Raw genomic sequence first — 26,515 nt, 5'->3', positions numbered from 1 at the left:
CCAACCTCTTAACTGTGATTTCACAACTAGAAGGTCATCGATGGGGACAAACGTAATCGTCTTTTGCCACCACAACTAAAAGATCGCAAACAACCTTGTCGCGATGCTGCAGCTAGAGGCCACAACTGATGACCACAATTTTGCAACCCATCCACAACCAGACAACTGCGGCAGCTACCGGTAGCAACCTCAAGCACCATTTTTTTATTATTATTTTATACTTTTAAAAGAGACGATATTTTAAAAAATAAGAACACTCTTTTATAAATATAAAATTTAAGTGAGATTTTCAGGTATTTTAAAACTTAAGTACCCTATTAGTAAAAGATAAAATAGTGTTGTAGATAAGAACTAAGTATTCATATCTAAATGCTCACAAGTTTATGAATACTTATTGTAGTAAATTAATCTTATACAATAATTTTTTTTTTTTCATAATTTTTACAGGAACCATGAATACATACAAGAGGCATTATATTATACAACTCACTCATCTATGAAACATTAGTTTGCAACTTGAACAAGAACAAGAACTGCATACGCATAAACGTAACAAATCGATACAATATACGAAGATACAACATGGGAGGAATATAACTAGTCGGCGCCACATAACTCACTACAGCATTCTGAGCAGGCAAGGCATGATAGAGCAGCACAGAGCTGCGTCAATGCAATCACAAGCTGATCGTTAAGCTTATTGCATGTGTTTATGCAGCAAGGGCAGCAGCAGCAGTAGGCTATCTTGCTACAGCAGCCAATGGTTTTGTAGACGGTAAGGATCTCGGGCTCCTTCTGAGCCCCTATTTGACGATTTTCTTTGGTCGCTGTTGGATCTCCGAAGCCAATGGTCACTCCATGCACCACAGTTGGAAAGTTGTATCCTTGGCCTGCACGCATTCGGGAAGTTTTCTTCTTGGCCTGTCCAGTTCAACAAAATCCATCAGCTTGGGGTTTTGATAAAGGAAATAAAGTGCTGAACTCCTAGGCTCTAAGAAGCGTATCAGGACAAGGTAAACGGAACTGAATAGTTTTTCAGAACATCACTAAATAAAGTAATAAACAATAATAAATAGTTTATGCCTGTAAGATAAATAACAAAATGCCAAAACTCTTCATGACATATACTAGATAAGATCCAAGTTTCTAATAGAGCGAGAGGATCACGAAGAACTTATGGGTTGCAAAATAATGTGCAAGAATTAAACTAATACCCTTTACCTACATTATTTAATTGATACTAATAATTATCACCCTGTTCCCTCTTTTCATTTGAATCATGTATGATTCATTGATTTCTCCTGGTTGAAATAACTAGCTAACACTCCAAAAGTTTTGAAATAAAAGTTTGCATTAAGCTTGATTCATGTATGATTCATTGATTTCTCCTGGTTGAAATAACTAGCTAACACTCCAAAAGTTTTGATATAAAAGTTTGCATTAAGCTTGATTCATGTATGATTCATTGATTTCTCCTGGTTGAAATAACTAGCTAACACTCCAAAAGTTTTGAAATAAAAGTTTGCATTAAGCTTGATTCATGTAATATCTCTCTCATCTAAACTGTCAGCTAAATAAAAGATAAACAACTAAATTTATTAGAGACCAACTGGGTATTTTGCATTAATAATTATCACCCTGTTCCCTCTTTTCATTTGAATCCAGTATGATTCATTGGTTTCTCCTGTTTGAAATAACTAGCCAACACTCCAAAACTTTTGAAATAAAATTTTGCATTAAACTTGATTCGTCTAATATCTCTCTTATCTAAACTGTCAACTAAATAAAAGATAAACAACTAAATTTATTTGAGGAGGCCAACAGGGGATCAAAGAAATATGACTGCATATGAAAATGTGAGCTATCTGATCTGACAAAGCATGCACTCATATGAGAAGGAACATCATGCACAGTTTTTAAAAACAAACCTTCATCTTTTTGCATCCTGGTAGTTCATAGAACACAATTAAAGTACAGGTGTTGCCAAATCCCTATTTGATAGCTAAAACATGTCATGTCATTATTTTTCATGAGAGTTGTTAGCTATTAGCCGTAAATTGGGAGATGTTCTAGGAAAAAAGTAATAAGGATGAGGATTTTTTTCATTCACAAGACCTATTTCTCATTTTGTTTGAGAATAGATGAACTATTTCTAGCAGAAATTTGGCAATCCCACATTGCATGAGGTATAAGTGCAATAGCAGATAACCTGTACCTGTTTTACTGCCTCCTTTACGGTGTCCCTTTGGAGTAAAACCATACATGCATACTCTGAAGGAATGCTATTGTGTATGCTTAATTTCGCCACCTGTAAAATCAAGTAAATAGAAAAAAATACGAGATTATAAGAACCACTCGTCTACTTTCTCATGAACATTGAAATATATTTCAACTTTATCATGGGTACACTGCGGATTACATTAGTCAGACACACACAGCAAAGAAATGACATGCCTTATAAAAGAGAAATCTCAGCATAAGAAAAAATATCATCTTTTCTTTTCAAAATGTTTGTTTAATTTTTTAGTGTTAGAGAATTACTGGTCATGTCTTAAAGAAGGAACAATGACTTGAAACTTGGCAAATACAAAACTTTAAGATTTAAGAGGAATAAAAAAAACAAAAAAAAAAAAAGAGGAACTTTTTGAATGGAAAACTGAAAATTAAACTGATGGAATATGCTCAATATATCAAATAATTTTTTCAAAAGAAAATATGATGGTGCAGGTTGTTAACTCCAATCTCCAAATTGATAGGAGCAACCTCATTGCTAAGCCAAAGACTGATATCAGTTTCCCTAGCTTTCCCATTTTGACGTTGTTTTATGAAGAAAGTTAGATTAAACTGCTTTAGGGAACTTAGGTTTGTTTGCTTAGTGGAAATTATTTTCTTGAAAAATGTTTTATTAATGTGGCGGAAAATTATTGTCAATGTAAAATAGAGCATTTTGGGGAAAAAAATGACTCACTTGAAACACGCAGAAAACATTTCCCCCACCCAAGCAGTTTACTTACTCTTCTTTCTCCCCTAGGTCCCTCCGCTGCATACAGCCAAGAATATTGGTGGGCCAACCTTGTTGGCAGGTAGGCTGACTGATGACCATCCTTGATGGTTAACTGTTCTTGCCGATTGGCAGGTGACCACTAACCATCCTTGTCGACTAATCATTGGCCGGTGACCGTGGATTTTCAACCATACCTACTAGCTGACAACAGCCATTGACCATCCCAATCTCTCAACTGGCCAAGATCAATGATCAACAAGTGTCCTACTTGATTGACAACAACCGATTGACTGATGGCAATTGACTGCCCGTTGGGATGGACCAATCAATCTCCATTGATTGACTGATGATTGCCAACCGACCCTGCTGATTGGTCAATAGGTGAACGGTTGGTAACCATCAACCGTCTTGGCTGACAATTGTCCCTGCCAACCATCCTGTGTGCAGGGGAGGGAAGGGAAATTATTTTCCTTGTATCACTGCCAAACAAGGAAACATAATAGATATTCCCTAAAACATTTTCTTGGGAAAATATTTTACACATAAATTATTTTCCATAAAAATACAGACCCTATATTCCTATAGAGTTTCATGTTTTTATGTGTTTAGTTTTACTGAACACGTGGATCTAAATAATTTTGATTAACTAAAATCAGACAACTGTTAATGAATATAGAATCAAAGAGTTCATGTCTCATAAGAGATCTTTCATGGACATGCATGCAGTGATGAAGAGGTTTGTCACTAGAAAGTTCAAAGAAAAAAATGGACATTCTTTAAGCCAACGTAGGCAGTAGTATTTTAAATTAAAGAATGTACTACTAATAAAAAATTACTCACTATATTTATTTAGAGATTATGGACCTACAAAGCTCCAGACATACTGTTGCTTTTATATTCAGATTGCTTAAACTTGGAGAACAATGAGACTTTTTTATTGCATTTTATGAATTAATTAATTTTTAAAAAAAATGTATTGTGATTACTGCATTAGGACAATAACAATGAGAAATTTTCTGAGAGTTGCAATAAAGTGAAGGATTAATTTCAGTCATATATAAGGTTTACATGCATGAATACTTTTAGACAGTTTGATAAGGCAGTCTGACACTAGAGGATGATGCCCACAATTCTAGTATAATTTAGTAATGTACCAAGTCTGATATTAGTAAACTCTATGCACAAGCAGACACGTGTTCAGACATGGGTGATCAATTGTGTGAGCAGGGTTGAATCTGCTTGTTCATAATATAAGGAAACAGCCAAGTCAAGCCAGTCAACAGTCAAAGTCCAGGGATTCCACATGTAACTCGGGAATCGGATGGCAACTCACGCTGCAATAACTTTGAAGGTTTAGAATAACTCTAGGCAACTCAAGGTGACGATTTGTTGCCCATCTCCACTTCAATCCACACCCATCCCATTCTCATTCATCTCCACCTAAAACCAACTAATTCTATCACACACCCAGTCCCAGTAACTCTTCCATCAAGGTCCAACCCAACTAATTCTATCACACACACAATAGCTCCTGTCCTTAGCTCTCTCTCTCTCCAAGTCAGGTGTCCAACAGTTTCCAAGTCAGCTTGGCACAAGTTTCAGTCACTTTGGTTGAGCAAAATTCACCTTGACTGATTTAAGTCCACCTTGAATGAGCTCCTCCTAGTTTGGTTGAGTTAGCCAGCTACAATTCCTGATTTGACTAAACTCCTCTCACCTCTATCTATTCTAGCCAACTTCCCCCAATCAACATTCAAGCCAACTCTAGTGTTTGGTAGACTTCTTTATCCATTGTGATTCATCCATAACAAGGCCGATTCAACTAGAGTGATAATGGAAACAGGGATCCAAACTTCCAATAAAGATTTCATATAGGTGTGTGTAATTCCCAATTTAAGAAGTCAAAGGCAAGTAAGTCCAAGTAAAATGAACTAGTAAGCTAAGCGGAAGTTTGATGAGTGGTGAATAGCATGACTACAATAGATCAACAGAAAGAACAGTGGCGAATAACATAACTAGAAGAGATCAAAGAAATAATAAGAAAGAACAATTTTAGGCATCATCCCTTTCATCATTTAGGCTTCTTTTATCTTTCATGCACACATGCAACTTCTCTTTTTTTTTTTAACTTGAGCAAAGGCTTGAATAGGTCCAACCTTTGCATCAAGAGAAACATAAATGCACTGTACAAATAAAATCAAACTGTAGAGAATTTAACTGAACATTAAACTAGAATATACAAAGTTAAAAAGGTAAACTAGAATGAACCTAGTCTGGGACATAATAGCAATAGTTTTGTGTTGAACTGAATGAAACATAACAATGAAATTGTTATCAAGTATCAAACACAGGTGGACACATGTAGCTGGACTATTAATAAAAAATAAGTTGATTCCATATTAGCATAAGAATACTAATATACCTCTAGTGACTGCAGATGCAATATAACTGGGAAAATAATTGCATGCATAAAAATTTCAACAGTTTTGTTTTTCTGTAAGAGCAACTAAACATCAAAGTAAATGTTGCTAGATATTGCTCTAGGGAACATGAGGATAATAATGACCAACAGAAATAGTTACAGCTTACATTGTAAATCTGAAACAATAACTGATCCACAGTAAGGTTAAAACACACATGAAAGAATAGGATAAGATTTGTGGGACAAGAAAAGCAAGGTAAGACAGAGAAAGTATAATAGTATAGTCGCATCAACCTTTTCCTCAAGTTGTTTACTCTCAGTAAACCATGCCTGAGCTGTAAGAAGATCAATATGCTGCTTGACCAAAGCCTGTGAGTACATTGATAAAAATACTATTATACAGGGGTATGTAGAAAGTGGTCGTAATCTGATACAGCCAATACATGGACATAAAAATATATAAAGGGATAAACAAATCTTGATGCCACAATTATTTGTGGTATCAATTATAAATTACAGTGCTGGCATGTTTCTGATAACAAAACCCAGTTCCAAGTCAAACAGTAAGTTCATGTGATTACCTTTTAAAAGTTTTTAAAAGTCATTTCCAAGTCAAACAGTAAGATCATATAACTACCTTGTTAAAGTTTAAAGATCTGATCTTTGCCCTCTAAAGATCAGTTTTATCCTAGCAGATTTTACACATTCTAAGTCTACATGGTTAGAGCTGCAATGTTTATTGCTCTATAGCATGCACAAGTTAGTTTGCCATTGATTTTTCTCAACCCCCTAATAGAATCTAGCTTTCTTGTATGAGTTTTCTTCCATTTTCTTAAGGCTCCATCTTCAAGCCTGTCATCTGTCAATATCAATTTCTAGCTTGTGCACAAACATCCATGCATAATATCTGATAGAAAGAGACATAATCACCTAAGCATTACTGGGATAAAAAATATACTGTTTGGAAGTGTAGGGTGGTAATATTTATGCAGATAAACAAGAAATCCGCATTAGATACAGGTTTTGTACATCACTTTAATGATTAAGGAATTTTAGAGGCAATCGCAGCAAAAACTCCATAAAGGTTCCTTCTCAAGACTAAGTTTTTTAATATCAGACATTACATCTTAAACCTAAATCTTATTGTGAAATTTTAGATTCAAACAAATAGAAAGCTAAATAGGAACCAGCATTGGTTTCCACACATAAATACTACTTTCTGATCGATGCAAACATTTAGCCAGCATGCTAAGTGATTATTGTGTGGGCAACTAGCATTGTACTAACATATCGTAGTTTGTTGAATCCAAGATCAGGCCACTTTTACCAGATGATACCATGCAGCCAAAATTGTGAATACTATTCTTTGATAAGAAATTCATGTCACAGTTGCAAAGGATGTTCAGATTAAAATATTTGGTCATAGGTTCTTTTCATAGAAAACAAAGGAAATTTTACTAAATGTGTTTCTTACTTTCTCAAGAGGAAAATCTTTTGTGTTGTACACCTTCAAGTCGATAACAATATCAGTCATATCAGCCAAGATTCCCTTAGCTTGAAGAGTCTCCGGAAACCTTCCATAAAATCGGCCTGATATTATCAGTGGGCATTGAGCTGAAAGATCTGGAATATTAATAGAGTAAACCTGAAAGGACAGGTAACAGTCGTTGAGGTTGTTTTATCAGAGAAATGTACAGCCAGATAATGAGGTAAATGCTAGAAAATTTGATATATATTTTTTTTTCATAAATTTTGACACTAACCTGCATAAATTGGATTATCCATTATTGAGTTTATAAGGTCCAAACTACTAATTTGTTTGGCACCCAAAGAAAATTGCAACGAATCTTTAATATGCCAAATAAGGAACAACCTAGATTCTTCAATTTTTGTGATAACCTGAATAAATCAGACTATCCATGATTAAGTATATAAAAAGTGGTTTAAACTGAAACAACTATAAGGTCCAAATAACTGATTCATTGAGGGCCTGCCTAATTGCAGTAAATGCCACATTTTAGTGGAGAGGGAAACTGAGCTTACGAAATGGGCACTCCCTTTCACTGATTTATTTGAACAACTGAAGAGAAGATAATGGCTATCTACGGAAGCAGAACAGAAAAGATGTTCATACAAAACTGGGCAGAACGGTGGAAATGGACCAGTGACCAGTCAATTCTGAAATGTCAAAATTACCCAGCCAATTTCTCCAAACCATTTTAACCATATATAGTGTCGTCCATGTTGATTTGATGCTCAGTGAGGTTGTACTCCGTGGAAGATCAAACCACTAAGATGATTCTAGGTCATCTTCTATAACTCTTTTGCTTTCCAACATAGCAGCAAGAGGAATGCCTCATCATTGACTTCCTTTGCAAGCTTGACAATGCCAATGCGTGACTCACTGTCCTCAACTCCAAGTTCACCTCCAAACCTGACATCAGCCAATCCCTTGATTCCAAGCATTACTCCATTGTGCTAAAAGCATCCACCCACAGGTCCTCGCCGACATCTATAGCTTCTGTAAATCCATCACACTGTCATAGTTCTCTTGTATATCCTCACCATGAGAAGCTCCTTGTTGATGCTTTCTTGAATTCATCAAGAAGGAGAATGGGGGAAGATGAAAGGGACTTTTGCCATTTCACTCTTTTCCCCACCTCTCCTTTAGATCAGTATCAAATAAACCATAGATTAAAATTTCAAGCTGTGACAGTCGACATAGCTAAGACTTTCCATTCAGTTCTTGTGCCGAGAAGCAGAACAACGTCTTTACTGACAAGACAAAGGAGTCATTCTAGCTCCCCTTCTTCTTTCTCCTCAGAGTCTGTTTGTTCCGCAAGGACAAAGACAAATTTGCAATCGAGAATCAAAATCAAGGAGCGGGAGGTGGAGACAAGAAAGACAACATAAATGGAACCAAAATATACACAATACGACATACCCAAAAATAACAAAGAATTGAGAGAGGTGGCGCCACAAAGGAAGGTGGCCTACGGATCTATAAAGGAGTCAAGCAAGTGATTCGCACAAAATCTTAGGACAAAACTTATGCAAGGATCAGAGGCAACTTCTTGCAATCTTGCTGACATTGTGATTCGATGACGGTCAGTATCAAACTGGGTGGTGGAATCATGGGGAGAGTCACAACTGTAGCTGGGTCTCTTACCTTTCAATTACAATATTTAATTATTTATCTATTTTGATTATATATAATTATATATAATTAATTAGGTCTATTATTAATTAATACTATATAATTAAGAATATTTATAATAAAAAAAGGACAACCTAGTACACAAAACTCCCGCTAATGTGGGGTCCCAGAGAAAAGTTTATTGTATAAAGCCTTATCTTGCTTTGCAAGGGGCTATTTTCGAAACTCGAACCTATGACCTCCAGGTAACACGACAACAACTTTATCAGCACAACATAAGATCAAAACTCTTTTGATTAGAGACTAAAACACCTGCATAACTTGAGATTTTAACCCTTGAAACAAATAATTTTTTCCTTTCCTTATATTCACTTCCTCCCTTTCCGTTCTCCTTTCCGTCCCGCTTCCTACCTCCAAGGAATAGGCCCTTAGTATGCAAAGGTATTGCAATTAATATGAAATATGCTAGAACCAAAGCACAAACCCTAAAAGGAAAGCAAACAAACTTTAAGGCAATTTTGCTAAAGAAATATACCACAAAAGGGGCCAACATATAATTGAATCTAACTAGTATTGTCCACTATAAAGTCTCGACTCTTATGAAACTGAATTGTATGTTTGAATGGCCTTGCAATTTTGAGTATCATTGTTAAAAATTCTAAAGGCAAGTTAGATTTTACAGTTAACCCTTCTGTTTTAAATTGTCACAATTGTTCTACTTTCCTAATAAACTTTTGTAGACTAGAACTATCTAATTTGGCAGCGTTAATGTTTTTACATGAACAACTAGTTAAATAATTGTTGCAGACCACAAATCAAAAACCTTTGAATCACTTGCATAGAACCATATGGAATCACATGCATAGAACCATATGACTAGAAAGCACCATATAAATCAAGAATAACAAAGCAAGGAAAATTTCAATACAAGTTATATGTGTTCCATGTAATGTGAATAACTCTCACTCATTAAAGTTTTGTCCCATATCGGTTGGTACGAGCTATTCGTACCATTGTGGTTGTGAACCAAAATTGAGACCCACTAGCATGGGTGAGAGTTAATTTTTCACAAGTCACTTAGGCAACATTGTTGACCCTACATACCATCCATATAAGTAATATTCGTTTTACCATTGCATCAAGCAAGACAAATTTAAACCCTATGAAACCGAATTTTAAGTTTTTGTACCCTAATTAAACTTCAATTAGATATTACAATTTTAAGTTATTTAGAGGCATAGATATGACAATAATTTATAAATTATATAATATATGTACACAACTCTATCTATAACTGTTAAAGTTGATTAGCTAATCACTGATTTTAAAAAGCTCAAGCTGTTGGAACCTATGCTACACTTTATAAAATAGGCCACTGCACTTGTCCATGTGAAACTAATGAACATAGAACATGCTACCTCTAACACTCCCCCTCACGCTCATCATGACTCAAAGCTACAGGCTTTTTTTTCCCCCTACATAGGAGGATTTGAGCCATGGACTTCATGCTCTCAAGCCATGTTAAATTTGATTGACTAACCACAAGCACAAAAGCTCGAGCTGTTAGGAAAGATATCACAATTTATATAATGGACCATTGCACTGGTATATGTGAGACTAATGGACATGGAGCATCACACCTTCAACAATAATTAACTAACTATTATATAAAGTAATCAATGAAAGAGACATTCTAGTATTAGTAGAGACTACTAATAAGAAGACATTATGAGAAGTTCTCCTACTCGTATAGTATGCTAAAGTTAAACTGTCATTGTTGTTGGAAGTAAATAAAGTATCGGAAGGTAGTATCTAGGAGAATGTATCTTTATGGACTGATACTGAATCTGGCATCAACACAGAATTTTTAAACATTGTTTCTTATACTTCAAGTTGCAAATTTCATCAAGATTTTGGAAGACATGAAAGAAGATAGTCAGAAATCAAACAAAAAAAACAAGAACATGGTCTCCCCTTTTCTGCAAAATCAATTTCAAATAATAATAAACTCTCATAAAGATCACCTGAATCTGCAGAACATACCTCAAATTCATCAAGGTCAGTGAAGCTGTCAACTGTCAGGTTTGCTACTATGGTTGATGAAGCTCTACAAAACCATTTCTTAATATGTGTTCCTATTGAATCTATATAAAAGCATATGGAGAAATTAATAATGAATATGAATAGAAATATTAAGTTAAAAATTATATATCTTACTATTTTATTAAAAATCTCCCCCCTTTACTAACTAACTTTGGTGAAGCCTAAAATGTATTTACGTTAACGCCCTTTTTTCTATTTACACTAAAAATAATTTCAAGGTTTATTAGTAATTCCACAAGCGAAACAATCTAGAATTGTTCTTATCATTAATTTTCTGATTGTTTTATATAAAAAAATATAGTTCTCTTTAGTCTCATATCTTAAAATTGACAACACTATGATCAAAGAAGCTTCTATAAATATTTTAAGCCGACAATGTTAAAAAATATACTTTTCTTAGTTTTTTTTTACTAAGACAAGTATAATATTAAATTAAAATAATTTTTTACATAGGGAAGAGATTCTCTAGCTTGGTTTACTTTTCTTAGTTTTTTTACTAAGACAAGTATAATATTAAATTAAAATAATTTTTTGCATAGGGAAGGGATTCTCTAATCTTACCCAAATAATTAATTCTTGGTTTATAAAACAATTCGGATTTTCAAAGACCCAAATAATTTATTATATTACACACGCAACGCGTGTGCACGACCACACTAGTTATAAGAAAACTTTAACCGAATATACAACTGAAGTATTTCCAAATATAAATAGATCTAAAGCCTGGCATTCAACCCAAATTTATTTCTAGCTATATCTATAGACTATAGTAATAGTTTAAGTAGTAGACAATAATTGTTGATTAATCTTGTGCCATATAAAAATTTAAAGCTGTAACATGTAAGTAGTCTGCATAATTTCATAGAAAATGAAGAATTTAATTACATGGTGTTTCTACCTTGTACACAATGAATCCAGGAAGTAAGCTAAAAATATAACTATCTGATTTTCCTATTCCTAAAAGGCAACATAGTTTCCAGTACAGCTCCGAAAAGGCAGTTGGTCTTACAAACAATATAGGAAACTGGAATAGTACAAACGTAGAAGCAACTTTTTGATCCACTTACTTTTTCATAAACAAAATTGTGTAGAAACAGATTTTATTCATTACCCTCACAATGTTTCTAACAACAAGATACTAGACATAATCACATAACAATGGATGACAAGAAAGCATACTAACTGGCCCAAAATTACCCCATCCGTTAATCTTAATATTTTCAAATCAGCGGATTACAGGACTAATTGGGAAAAAAAATGTCAAATAACCAGAATCATACAGCTGACCCCAAAAAAGTTAGGTCATTTATAGCAAGTTTTACTTGTGTGAGAAAAATGAATCATTTAGTAACCTAAAATAATTTTGACGAAAGTACCACTATTTCATCATCACCAACATTATTAAGCCTCGTTAGTCCCAACTATTAAAGATGTGCTATGGGAATCTTTTCCCTCCATTGGACTCTTTGAAGTAGGCTATATCCCTTAAATCACATTTGATGGCAAAGTTTTCTATGATATACCTCCCATAGCTATGACTCTGACTCATTCAGCTTGTCTAATTATAGAATCAATTAGGCGTTGGCATGACTATGTCATCTTTAGACTAATTCTCATATTATCATTTATTTTTTGGGGGGGTTGCACCTAATTGCTCTTAGATGATATAAAATTTGTTTTATTTCATCTACTATGAAAATTGAAATGGTTGCCACATAAGCAACCACTGTAGCAATAGCTTCTAAATTGACAACATTAAACCAAATTAATGCCTGAAGAACTTTGTTATAATTGGAAATGTGACTGACCTGGATCATATGCAGCATCATACTGCCCCCTCCCAATAGAAGCCAGAATCTTCAAGAAATAATGGTTGCAATAAGAACCTGGAAAATTGTTTTCAGCATAATGAATCTTCTGAAAACAATGTATAAAGCACAGTCTTCCAAAGAAGTAGCAATGATGGAGTGGGAAGATACATCACAAAATCCTCCATAAAAAAACTTAGAACTATAGCTGAGATTCATACGGATTGCATATTCCACAAATTAATGATAAGCCAAAAATAAATGAATCTTACACGATAAAAAAAATTCAAAACAAAGGCAGATTATCTATTAGCAACACTTAGCACTAAAAAATGTTGTCATGAAGTTGCAAATTCCAATGGATCAGAGATTGTTGACAATCACTTCCCTGAATCCTGGTTGCATAAAACAGCTAGGAAACAGGAACAAGATATATATACGAGAAACAGAATCAATTTGTTATTTCAAAATTTCATTGCAGTTGGTCTCAAAGTTAACTTTATTTAGTTAATCATTTTAACTGTCACCCATAGTACATGAAGTGTGAGCTGATAGCAAATGTAAACAGAGGAAGCCTATCTAAGAAATTTATGGCAAACATTCCTGATTTAATTTTGATGCTTCACATATGCAGGGCAATCACAAGTACTGGGATGGAGCAGTTTCCACAAAATTATGCTACTTAATAAGAAGCTAGTGATCTATATAACTTACCTATGCCAAATGTAGAAATCCGAGGAGATATAGATCCACTATTTGCCAAAAGAGTTTTAATGGTGTTACAGATGTTGTGCTCATCTTCAACAGCTCCATCAGTAATGAGAAAAATTTGTGGAATTGAACAATTTGTACTTGATAGTAAACCAACTGCCTATAATAACAGAAACAATAACACAACAATCCATATTTTAAATTTACTAATACAAACAACAATGTCTAGAAACACAATTAAAATTCATCCAGAAAAAGTAAGAACTTGAACAAATAGGGAACATACAGAGATATGTTAAGTTTGTGCTAATCAAGAAGTTACCTCCTTTAAGGGGTGCATTATGTCTGTTCCACCCTCCGCAATAAAATCTTTATTCATCCACTGGATAGCACTTTCTACCATTTCTTCCGTAGCATGCTCCAAACATGGTGAAAAAGAATGCAACTCATCATTGAAAGCTATGATATCAAACAAATCGCCTGGCCTGAGCTCTAACAGTGACGCAGCTAATGAGCTCTTAACATTCTCGATAAACTTTCCATGCATGCTTCCACTTACATCAACGACAAAGACAATTTCATTTTTGAAAACCTGTTTCAATTGAAAAAAAAACATCCGAATAGAAATTTTATATAATAATTTGGCATAAGTTTTTTCAAGGAAAATATACAATTACAAGTAACCTAACATTTAAAGATGTTCCCTGATATGTAAAGTACCATATGGTGAGCACCCTTTAAAATGATAAGCTCATTCATTGCATGGTCAGAGTTACATATGGAAGTACAACAAGGGAGGTGATAAATGTCATATATAAGATCATGGAGAGAGAGAGAAAGAGAGCAAATTAGAAGCTTAAATTACACTTACAAGTTCTCTGATATAAACAATAGATGTTTATTGTTTAGTAAATCTTTTCAAAAAATATATTAAGATCTATGGTAACAATAATTGTTTTCTTGACCATGGTTTGAAATCGTATCATGTCAAATAGCATAGTCAAAATTTACCAGCCTAGTAGATTATAGAAACTCAATATTGATTAGCATGGCTTATATCTATGATGCAGATTGAGAGATAATTTTGAATTTGAATCTCAAATTCAATTTTACTTGTTTGAAAATAATTTGCAATGGTTCGTAGTGTTTTGTTTCTTCGTTTGTTAATTTTTTATCAATTAACTAGGAGTATTATATTTCCTTCTTTCCTAGTTTCTGGCAAGGTCAAATTTATAAAAATGGCACATTGCCTATGTAATTATCATAGGTAATAATAAGATTTCCACTATCTTCTCTATTGAGACTTGGGAGTCTTCCCTTTGTATAAGGTTGTGTGTGCATTGATGCTACATCACTTGATATCAGAGCAGAACCTAGTTTGATTTCTATACTAAAATCCAAAGTGACTCCCTGTCTTTCATGTGAGGCCATTCCTTTCAATCACACCCCACCATTTTGTCGCAGCCCACATCCACACAATCAATAGCATCCTGTTCCCATCCAAACAGCCACCCACTCCCATGCAAGCTCGATCCCCACTACTGCACTCAGTCGTGTTGTAGCCACATTACACACTATAAACGCAACAATGGTCCCCAGTTGAAAATTAAAGTCACATATCATTGGTAGGTTGGAACCAAATAAATGAATGCTAGTTTTTGAGTTGAACACAAGAAGCGTTGTTGAAATTGTGGAGAGGCTGACCTTTTTTCGCTGATTACTTCCTGGAAAAAGATAAAAGCAGAACATATCTCTCTGGTCACCATCATGTGTTGTTGGAGACTTTAAGAGTATACCACCAGACAAGTCATTTGAATAAAGCTGATGAAGACAAAAAAAAAAGAACTGTAAGCCTCATTTCCTAAAACAGCACAAGGTTATTTTTTCATTTCCTTACCTAAATTGTCAAATGAGAGACAAAATTAACTGTGCTAAACATTCAGTTGTCCTATTGTGCATATTCAAATTAAAAAGGTTAAAATAATAACCCATATAATTAGGACTTGCAACTTTATGTTCAAAAGTTCATCTTGCACATCTATCCTTTTGTGCTAGAATTGAAAGAAATTTCAAGTATTAAAGAAATATTATTATTGGCCACAGTTCAAACAAACAAATGTTAACTCAATGTGACATAAATTGGCGATATTGTCCTCTAACTAATGCAATTTGGCTGAGTCAATTATGCTCCATTAGTTAAGCATTTGCTAGCTCTAATGTTTGGTTAACACTGAATTGATCTAAGCACAAGAGCAAGATTCCGTTTATAGTTCCACTAATTAAAAAAACCGAAGCGAACATATTATATGGAGTAGGCAAAACTAGTTTAAAACTCTAGGATAAGTGCACATGGCATGCTAATAACGCATTGAAAGGTTTTGCACAAGTTAGTAGATAATGTAAAGCAATGAAGTAAGACTTGACATGGTTTCAAATTTTGTTCCTCCTTGTCGGCTTGTCACTCGAGGAAACCACTACTCGTGGACTGAAATTGAAACAATGCATTCTTCGGCAAATTTATGCATTCACCTATTTCATACACAATCAATCATTATAGATACCGTTGTTCATGTCTGCATTAAACAATTCAGACTCCCAACTGTGACCAGGAAAGGGGAGTGACCTACTGAGATATTCTTTGTTTATGCTTTTATTCTCCTTCCCCTGTCTGCATTAAACAATTCACTCCCAACTGTGACCAGGAAAGGGGAGTGACCTACTGAGATATTCTTTGTTTATGCTTTTATTCTCCTTCCCCTTCCCCTTCCCCTTCCTCCTCTTCTATTAATTTTCATCTAGCCTACTCAATTTCTCATTTCTCCTTGTCTGAGAGTCTCACCACACACTGATGTCAAGTATGGTAGCCACCTAACCAATGAGATCACCATGTCTTGTACCATAGTTGTAAAAAATTGCAATCTAGAGCTTTGGATCTTATGATCCAAATTGATCTAAATGTTCTAGATCCCAAGTGGAATCTTATGAACCTACAATTTAATCTTCTTCTTGTTCATGTGTAGGATCTTGATCCAAAACCCCAAACAACCTTAATTAAGATATATTTAAATTCAATCAGATGCTTTAACAATCAATATTTAATAAAGCAAGTATTTTTTTCATGACACATCATTTTAGGAAATTTACAGTTGTATATGATCGTTTAAAGGGTAGCACGGTGCATGAAGCTCCCGCCATACGGGGTCCTGGGAAGGATCCATTGTGCGTAGTCTTACCCTGCTTTTTGCAAGAGACTGTTTTCAGGATTCGAATTCGTGACCTTTTGGTAATATGGCAACAACTTTACCGTTGCGCCAAGGCTCCCCTTCATATGATCGTTTGTGACTCCTAAATAAAATAATTTTTTATAATTATTCACGCAGACACGCACACGCGCGCGCACACACTCCATCTCATGTAGATGTGAAGAAGGGGAGAAAGAAGACAATTAATAGAATCCTCGCCAACTTATCTTTACCTAGATCAATATTAATTTGTTCACAATTGAATTTAGTATGATTCGAAATAATTCAATTGAAACTCAAATTCTAAATTAAGCCGAAGTTGAATCCAACCCAACCTAATCAATAATACTTTAATTCCTCTCAAGCAACTCACCTTAAACCCTAAAGAACCCAATTCAAGTCGTTAAACATAATATAGATCTGATTTTCAAGAATATCTTGATTAAACATGCATTTTCGATCAATCAAAGGCTTAGATATAATAATAACTATAAAAATACACTGTGATGCAACTATTTAATATAAGTATAACACTTGAATAATTAGGTATCATTTCAAATTGTTTTTGCATGTTCCTTATTTTTTTTTTAAAAAAAAAGGCCAAGTCTGAGGAGATCTGAGATGTGAAGCCGGACTAAAATTAGGTCACAATGAACTAACAGTACCAAGCAACAGCTTGTGTTGAAATGGGTGACATGAACCCAGTCTAAAACTAGATCACCTTGAACTAACAACACCAATCAGCAACCTATGTTGAAATGGGGAGGGGTGCTATAGATCAAATTGATAACGATACTGATATTTTATATCTTGAGGCATGATTAGTCTCATAATTGTAGATTTGCCATAAAGAGTTAAAGACAACCAACTTCAGAAGAAAGAAACATTCAATATTATGCAAAATGAAAATAAAATTGGAACTTACACTATATGAAAATTCAAAATCTTTATCTGACCAACCATCAACATTTGCTTCATACAAAAAATTTAACTTTCCTGCTTGGCAATTTTTTTCCTGGAAAAGGAATTAGAAATGTCATTAACAGATCTGAGTGAGTCCCTGTATTCCAAATGTTCAATAATAAACCACAGTCATCACCTTCAGAAGATGGCTTATCTTCTGGATCAGAAGTTCCTTTCCGAAACCACTATTCAGGTTTAACTGAATTTTTTCCTTTTTTGCAACAACTTTTGAAAATGGAGTGACATATTCTGGAAAATTGAAAGGTATGCTAACCAAGAATTGGCCGTCATTATATGCCAACTTTTGTGACCATTTTGCTTTGATAGAAATGTCTGATCCTCCATTGACCTTGGCAAAACAGACATTACAAAAATTGCCTATATAAGTAATTTGAACTTTAGAAGAGAGCATGTGACCAGCAATAGACAGATGTTTATGGCTGAATCACCTGAGGAATTGTCATGTAAAATATGTGTCCTTTTAGGAAGCCACTGCCTTTATTTTCAGCAGTATTTCCAATGTTATGTTCTTCCTCTTCAATCACCTGAGTATGGTATGATCTTCCACCAACCTCAATCTCAACACCTAGAACTGAACCCTGTTAGCGACACCCTTCTTAGTTTATAAGAAATAAATTCAAAGGCTAGAAGACTTGCAAAACAACAATACAACCATGAAAATATGGCAGAAAGCATAAATTTCATATGATTCATTCTATTACACGATTATTTGACTTAGAACTATACCAGTACATGATTTATAGTCAAAACAGTCCAGGAAACAAGATAAGCTGTATATCAGTATTGATATTAAAACCAACTGAGGACGTTATAAGTTGTATATGCCTTTTATATATTGAAGACATAAAAACCTACTGAGGAAAATTAACCAAAGGGTTAGTTAAGTATATTTCCCGTGGAAAATTCCGAAGTTTCTAAATACCATATGGTTTAAACTTACTAAAGAAAATTCTAAAGGCTTAGTGAAGTATGTTTCCTCTGTGTCAAATTCAGAAGTTAATAAACACCATATTTATTGTTTAACTAGGCTATTAGGATTAACTTAAATCACCTGTTTATTATCAATACATCAAGCAAAATGAAAAAAACAAATGTCAATGAAAATTTATGCAAATCATAGTCTATAGCAGTGCACTTCATTCGTTAATGTGTAAACAAAAGCTGACTGCAAGCCCTAGCAGAAAGGAATTTATAAGCCCTTAAGCTATCCTATCTTAGGTTTATTGTATACCTAGTATTATTACAAACCTTCATCATTTCAAGCTACTTTCTCTAGTGCCATAACACCACCTAAAACCATACATTAGTACTTTGGTCACTATGGCTAGAAATTGGGAGCAATTGGAGCTTCAATCTTTCAACCAAGATGATATTAACTTAAATCGCCTGTTTATTATCAATACATCAAGCAAAATGAAAAAAACAAATGTCAATGAAAATTTATGCAAATCATAGTCTATAGCAGTGCACTTCATTCGTTACTGTGTAAACAAAAGCTGACTGCAAGCCCTAGCAGAAAGGAATTTATAAGCCCTTAAGCTATCCTATCTTAGGTTTATTGTATGCCTAGTATTATTACAAACCTTCATCATTTCAAGCTACTTTCTCTAGTGCCATAACACCACCTAAAACCATACATTAGTACTTTGGTCACTATGGCTAGAAATTGGGAGCAATTGGAGCTTCAATCTTTCAACCAAGATGATATCAGAGCAACTATCGTGCTAAACTGTTTATCAACACACTACACCATGGAAATCTTCATTTGTAGTCTATCGAAAAGTAGGAACAGGATGTAGACGGACTACATTTTTGGCGATAATACTGGCATCTCCGCAATGACAATTTAATATTTACAGAAAAAAACTTACTCTTCCTGATATGAACAGCGACAGATAATGACCTGCCAAAGTAATATTCAACGGCAGCTTCGAGGTAATCCTAGGTGAAAAGCGAACGCAAAAAAATTGTGGGAAAAAACAGGAACAAATTCGCTTTACCTGATCGCCTATGGGGACAACCAACCGGCAGCTGCAACTCTTATTACGCATCACGCAATGAACCCGCCACCGGCCGTGGACGGAGACGAAAGCCGAGTCGAGGAGACAGTCTATTTCCATCCCGATATCTCCCATATGGAGCGGAATCAGCGCCGGCGGATCGCACCTTCCATACACGTGCGGCTGGTAGCTGGGAATATCCGGGTTGTCGACGATCCGGGGGTCGGATATCACCGCATACACCATCGGCGCCGAAGGAAGGAACGAGTCCGCCTTCCTTTCCATCCCTCCCACCGGTCTCGGTGGCCCCGTGACCTGCCGGTCCTTTCCGGCGTACACCCGCTTCGCCAGCTTCAACCCATCCTCGACGGCCCTCGCGAACTCCTCTTCCTCCGCCATGCCCGTGCGATCTCGACACAACAGTTCGGGTCCCCGCAAGAAGGTCACAATCCGTGAGACGCGGAGCGAGAGAATTGAGGACGGGAAGAAATGAACTACGGCGTAGCGGAGGAGCGGAGCGGAGAGGAGAGAGACAGAGAGAGGGGCACGAGGGGAACGGACAAAATGGGGGATCGCTTTCCAAGCATAAGGGCGTTTTAGTAATTAACTGAAACGACAATAAATAAGCGCCAAACTGGACAACGAGGAGATCTGGCCGTCTATGGTAATCGTAGCTGCAAATTCTCGCCGTTGGATCTGTTGACCGTCCGGTTTATATGCGCTTCGTCTTCCCCGCAAACGGTAACCGGTCTTGTCCTCTCTACGAAAAGAGGCCATATGTACCCATCCCGTACCGATAGACGAATACAAGCGGGCCCCGCTATCAGGAAAGTGCACTGAAGGCGGGTAGACGTTTGGAGAGTGCTAATGACTTTTATGCCCTTTTTGGCATGGATGATGGTAGGTCGTAAAGGATAGATTCATAATTTAATATTATGCGGGTTTTAACCGCATATGTATTTCGTAGTTAATAATTAGAATAATGGCAGGCTGTTTTACCGAAAGGAGTGGTTTTTCTTTATTTATCAAAAGTATATGAAAAAACGAAAAAAAAACTCCCATTAATCTCCTAAATTCCCTTTATTTTTAATATATTTTCTGATGGATTTAATATGAAAAAATATACTTAATATAGGTTTATATTAAACTCAGACTAAACCTGATCTGAGAAAATATTAGATCCACGTTAAATCTGATGTTGATCTGATATTGAATCATATCAGACTTGAAATAGATATGATATAGAAAAATATAAGGTTCACTGTACGTCTGATATAAGATCTTATCAGGCTTCTATATCAAGTCCAACGATCGACCTGATAAAGAAAATATCATATCCTTTTTGAATCCTGAAGAGGTAGGATGCATTAGGAAATATGTAAAAGATTTAGAAGGTTAGTGGAAAGGATAGGAAAGAAATAATACTAAGATACTTCTATGAATAAATATGATAATGTGATGGTTCCTCGGGGTAAAAACGTCTAATAACGTTATAAGAATAAAACTCATAAATCATGTTTATGTGTATGAAAAAAACTCTTATAAATAAATTTACAAAATAAACAACTACATAAATTCTGATTAAAAAAAATAAAATAATTAAATAAGTTTAAATTAAGAATTTGATAATATAAAAATAAATTCAGCTCGAGTGCGTTAGCTTTAGCTAAACTAGATAAGTTGAGTTTAAATAATCATTTTAATACTTTGATTAATTATCTTAAAAATAATTTGGAACATTACACGACTTCGTTAATATAATGAAAACATTTCATTTGTAAGTGTTTCAAGACAAGCACCGGCTAATCTTACAAAAATTGTTCAAATAATAGAGCTTTAATTAAAAAAATAGTTTAATTATAATATTTTAATTTTTTTAAATTTTATTAGATCAGACTAATTTTAATTACATTTATTTAAAACCTTTTTAATTGATTAAAACTATCATAAATATTCAATAAATAAATTCATTAAATTATTATGTTAATACTATATTGGTCCCAAAAGGAATGCGTTACAGGGTTCGACTATAACATCTCAGCAATAACCGCTACATCTTCAAAACTCAAGTGTAGTGTCAAATATGTAAGAGTTTGTGTTGCAGGGTCCGACTAGAACCTATCAGTAAAGATCGCTTCATATCCATGAGAACTTGAGTATAGTGTGTTAAATAGACAAGAGTTCTCACACCATAAGTTGGATCAGAACAAATATAATAGGAAAATTAGAGGGCATTTGGTTTACATTTTCCATGTTATTCTTTATTTTTATTTTCTAAGAAAATAAAAAACGCGTTTGGTTTGTATTTTCCAAGTCCATTTTCAAGAAAAAAAGAGAACATTTTCTAAAAAAATGAAAAATACAAAAAAGTTATTTTATGAAAAACGAGAAAATATGGTTTTCTAAAAAATGAAATGAAAATGCAAACAAACCAAACACGCCCTTAATAGTCTAAGATTTGAAACATAGAACATAGAAACTCTCATTGATAAATCGATGGATGTAGTAGATACAATAATTAGGAGAAGAATTAGTATTTTGTGTGTATAAGAGACAAAGTGGATAGGTGAGAAAGCAAAGATGATAGAGAACTCAAGTTTTAAGTTATGGTACACAGGAAAAAGTATAATAAAAAATGAAGTGGCCATTGTTGGAGGCAATGTTGGAGCAATCAGTGCTTTGATATTTAGGCAAAGGTTTAAATTAGATTATTGTTGTATTTGATATGCACTTGTGAGTGTGCAGGATGTAGGTACAACAAGGCAAAGTCTAAGTGTGATCTTGGCAAAAGCAAAGTCCAAGTGTGGAGGCTTGGTAGTGTAAGTCCAAGTGTGCAGTCTTGGCAACGTAAGTCCAAGTATAACTTGGCAAGCTTGAAGTCCCGGAGCAAGGAGCTCATGACAATGGAAGACCCGATAATAAAGGACGAGGCCAAAGAAAGCTCTTGAAGGCAAGGCATGAAGGATGAGGAAGTATCTGAGAGACGCAAGACTGATGGAGGAGGCTAGAATATAAGGTCGAGATTGTGCGAGCGAGGATAAGTGCATGAGAGATTGTACTTAGGGTAAAATCATAGGTTTAGGGTTTACTAGTCGACTGATGACTTTACTAGCCGACTGGTGGGAGCGAATAAAATATTCCAGTTTTCTCAACCGAAGTGGACCAGTCGACTAGTATCAAGTCGTTGGGGTGTAATGGTCGAATTATCACAGAGGTCAATCGACTGGTGATTCTACTAGCCAACTGATAGTAGGAAAATAGGTTGGGTGTTTTCCCTCAAGCTCTATATAATTGTGGCAAAAGGCGAATACGCTCGCCCCCAGCGCCCCCGCCAACCCGTCCCAGGGCCAACACGGAGGAGGTAAATCACAGACGACTACTAGCCTTTGGAATAGTGACTAATACATAAGGGAGAAATTTATCTCGACTTTGTCAAAATTCGAACCTCAGACCTCATGGTGGCAACACCTCATGCGCTAGCCACTAGACTCATCTGAGGGGACTCCTCAAGCTCTATATAATGGAGTTTAGGATGGTTGACTTGGGTGATGACAATAGACTTGGTTAAAGCTTATTAAAGTCTCCAAAGCTCTCAGTGTGATCCTTGCGTGTGATCAAAAGATTGTGTTAGTCTTTTGCGGCCGGCTAGAGGGAGGTGAATAGCCTTGCATAATAAAAATAAACATCTTTCTCGGAACTTTGGAAATAAAACACTTGTATAAAAAGAAACTGATTAATAGACAAGAAAAAAAGGCGCAATAATTTACTTGGTTTGTAATCAGGGGATAGCTAATCTAAAATGTTTGAAAGCTTACTAATGTCTCCTTCATGCGGAGAAGCCTCTTACAGCAGTCGAAACTCACAACTACAAAGCTAAACTCAATTAGGATTGATTACAAGTGTTCTATTTAGCTTCTGGGATCAGGGTTGTATGTATAGTCTTGATCGGGGTGCATCGAAGGGTTCTAGGCATCTAGACGTGGATATAATTTTATCCTCGTTTCGATAACATTTCTGGTTTGAGCGCCAAAAGGGTTCTAGGCGCTCAGGCGAGTTAGATCCGGTCCCTGATGGGTGAGGCGCCCGGGGGCGCCCAAGTGAGCCGAGTGACCGGACCCAAAAGTCAACCTCCTGTTGACTTTTCAATCCGGGTCTTCCTCTCCGATTCTGCTCGCTTGGGTCCAGGTCTTCCGCTCCGGCTCCGCTCGCTTAGGTGATTTCGGTCATCCGAAATAGGGCTCACTCGAACTCATTTTCTGACATTCTCGAGTAACCTTCCACTCCGGCTTCTCGTTCCTCGGAAATATCGCGTGCCTCCTCTTCCGCCAGCATACTTTTCTGCAGCATCTCGTTCCCAGACGCACCGAGCCCGTTGACTCTCTCCCATGTCGTCCTTCTCGCTAGTTGCGTTTTTCACTCGACTTTCTGTGCTCCTAAGTTTCTGCACACTTAGACACAAGACATCAAAATATAATAAGACCTAACTTGACTTAGTTGATCACATCAAAACTACCTTAGGATACTAACAATCTCCCTTTTTGATGTGACCAATCCCAAGCTAAGTTTGGGTAAATCAAGAAACAAATAATAGTAAGGTAATAAATTTTGTAAGTACAAAATGCAAAAATTAGATAAATTATCCTACCCCTAAACTTAATCTCCACTTATCCCCCTTTGATTCCATTAAAAATAGGGGTTTTCCATGAAAATAATATGAAATAGAGTCTAAGGGGAAAAAAAACTGACGATCATCCAAAAAAAATCAAGTAGGTTAAGTTTTGGAAATCTAGATTTTTTCAATTTATAAATTAGTTTTAGAAAATTTAAAAAAATAGATTTATAAAAATTTATAACAGTTGAAAGTCATAAATAAAGCAGATATAATTTTTTTTAGTTTCTTAAAATAATAAATTCTTTTCTACATAAAGACATATTTTAAAAAATACTTAAAAATAGTTATTAACCTTGAAAATTTTTGAAATATTTTCTAAGAATGTATAGTAGCAAGTAACTTTGAAAAAAAAATCAAAAATTGAATTTTCAAGAGTTTTTAATATTAAAAATTTTAATTTGGATAAATAATTTATAAAAAATTCACCAAATGTCAAAAAATTTCGGGGCAATTTTGTTAGATAGAGAAAAGAATAAAGTTTCATATACAAATAAATTTGTAAAAAATAGCACTGCAAGATATTTTTAAATCGAAGAATACGAATTTTGTTAAAAAGTTTAAAGAAAAATAATACAATGGTTTAACAATTTGAAATTTTTTCTATAGATGAGTAATAAAATTTTATTTCTCAAAAAAATTTAATTTTAATTCATTTCTAACAGAAATTATACAGAACAATTTGATAAGTCTAAGAAAGAATATGAAATTAAATTAAAAATAAAACATGCATAATGATTTTTCAATTTAAGCATGATTCTGTAACTCAATATAGGTTCCTTTCAATTGAGTTAATAAAAAATTTCTTAGGGATATATTTTGTTAATAATTTTTTGATTTGGCCCTTATGATATCTAAATTGTCAGTTTAGTCCTTGATAATTTTTAAAATTAGAAATAGCTATATTTGAACATGCAGAATTCTTTAGGTTATCTATTTTTATTGTTAATTTTTGCTTTCAATTTTTATCTTGTCGAAATCCTCTAGTCACCAAGATGTTGCTAAGGTTAATTTTAACTTTTCATTTTTTTCCTAATTTACAGACATTTTTTATAATATTTTTATAAACTAAAATAACTTATCAAGAGGTAGAGACCATACCTAACTTACCTTGTCGATCTAAGCTCCCCCTAAAGTGATGCTTCCTTCTGATGTTGCTCCCCCTTCATCGATGCCCTCGATACTTATTTCGGATGAGCTTGCTCCATCTTCATCTTCTTGGTGACTTGCTACTAGCATAAGTTCGGCGATGGCTTCAATCTCTGACTTGGACGATGTTTCGTCCCACGTCGCCTTTAGATTTCGATGCTTTATATGGACTGGTCTTTTATCCTTGCTATTGTCCTTGTCCTTGCTCTTTAATTTAGGGCAGTTATCTTTCACATGTCCTTCTTCATTACAGTGGTAGCATCTTACCTTTCTTCTTCTTCTTTTATCCTACACTTGATTAAATTTATTAGTTTTAAATAACTTTTTAAATTTCCTTATCATGAATCATGAATGTAGTTTTGTCATCGTTAAGGGACGTTTCGGATTCTGGTTCATCCATTTTTACTTTTAAGACATTGTTGTGCTTGAGCTCCTTCTTCAGATATGCACATCTAGTTTCATGAACTTTAAATATAGAAAATAACTCTTCTAAATTACTTACCTCTAGATCCTTAGAGATGTAATATGCATGTACTAAGGATACCCATTCAGAAGTCCTAGGAAAGGCGTTAAGTGTGTATCTTAGCAAATCTCGATTGGTTACATTTTCTTTGAGATTCGTGAGTCCGATGAAGAGTTCCTTGATCCTTGAGTGAATGTGTGCAACAGTTTCGCTTTCTTCTAATCGGTGGTTGTTGATCTCGTTCTGAAGAAGATCTTATCTCGTAGTTCTAGGAATTTCTCCCAGAGCTCCTTGGCTGACTCGTAGGCTCCGATCCAGTTGACTTCTTGAGGTGGTAAAATGCTAAGCAAATGAAACTTTGCTTTGTCATTTGCCACAAAGTCGGATTGCTCCTTTTTCGTTCATTGGTATTCTTCTTTTCCCTCTGGTACTACAAAATCAAATTTCATAATTAGTAATAAATCAAAATCTATTTAAAAGAATACCTCCATCTTTTCCTTTCAGTTCGTGAATTCTCCCTCGAATTTCGGTGGGTAGATACTCGGTCTGACCATCTCTAGTGCTTCGGTCGGTAGTCAGTTCTTATGAAGCGTCCTCACTCTAATACCACTTGTTGGTCTCTTGTAGTAAGCCAGAGGGGGGTGAAGAGCCCTGCACAATAAAAATAAATACCTTTCTCGGAACTTTGGAAATAAAACACTTGTATAAAAAGAAACTGATTAATATACAAGAAAAAGAGGCACAACAATTTACTTGGTTTGTAATCTGGGGATTGTTAATCCAAGATGTTTGAAAGCTCACTA

At 35.0% G+C, this 26,515-nt stretch overlaps 1 protein-coding gene across 1 annotated transcript; it reads right to left on the bottom strand.

The window, feature by feature from the left end:
- Window positions 1-457: 457 nt before the first annotated feature.
- Window positions 458-20,009, bottom strand: LOC122051390. The gene is made up of 13 exons (XM_042612515.1): window positions 19,432-20,009; window positions 17,860-18,009; window positions 17,547-17,759; window positions 17,373-17,462; window positions 14,910-15,026; window positions 13,528-13,797; window positions 13,209-13,365; window positions 12,495-12,572; window positions 10,627-10,727; window positions 6,901-7,071; window positions 5,721-5,795; window positions 2,216-2,308; window positions 458-921 (listed from the first exon to the last, which is right to left on the bottom strand). The coding sequence occupies exons 1-13, from the start codon at window positions 19,828-19,830 to the stop codon at window positions 598-600; spliced, it is 2,238 nt and encodes a 745-aa protein (XP_042468449.1). The 5' UTR covers window positions 19,831-20,009; the 3' UTR covers window positions 458-597.
- Window positions 20,010-26,515: the final 6,506 nt, after the last annotated feature.

Source organism: Zingiber officinale, chromosome 3A (assembly GCF_018446385.1).
Source record: "Zingiber officinale cultivar Zhangliang chromosome 3A, Zo_v1.1, whole genome shotgun sequence".
Lineage (NCBI taxonomy): Eukaryota > Viridiplantae > Streptophyta > Magnoliopsida > Zingiberales > Zingiberaceae > Zingiber > Zingiber officinale.
The sequence above is the reverse complement of the archived record's forward strand: the minus strand, read 5'-3'. Positions and strand labels throughout refer to the sequence as shown.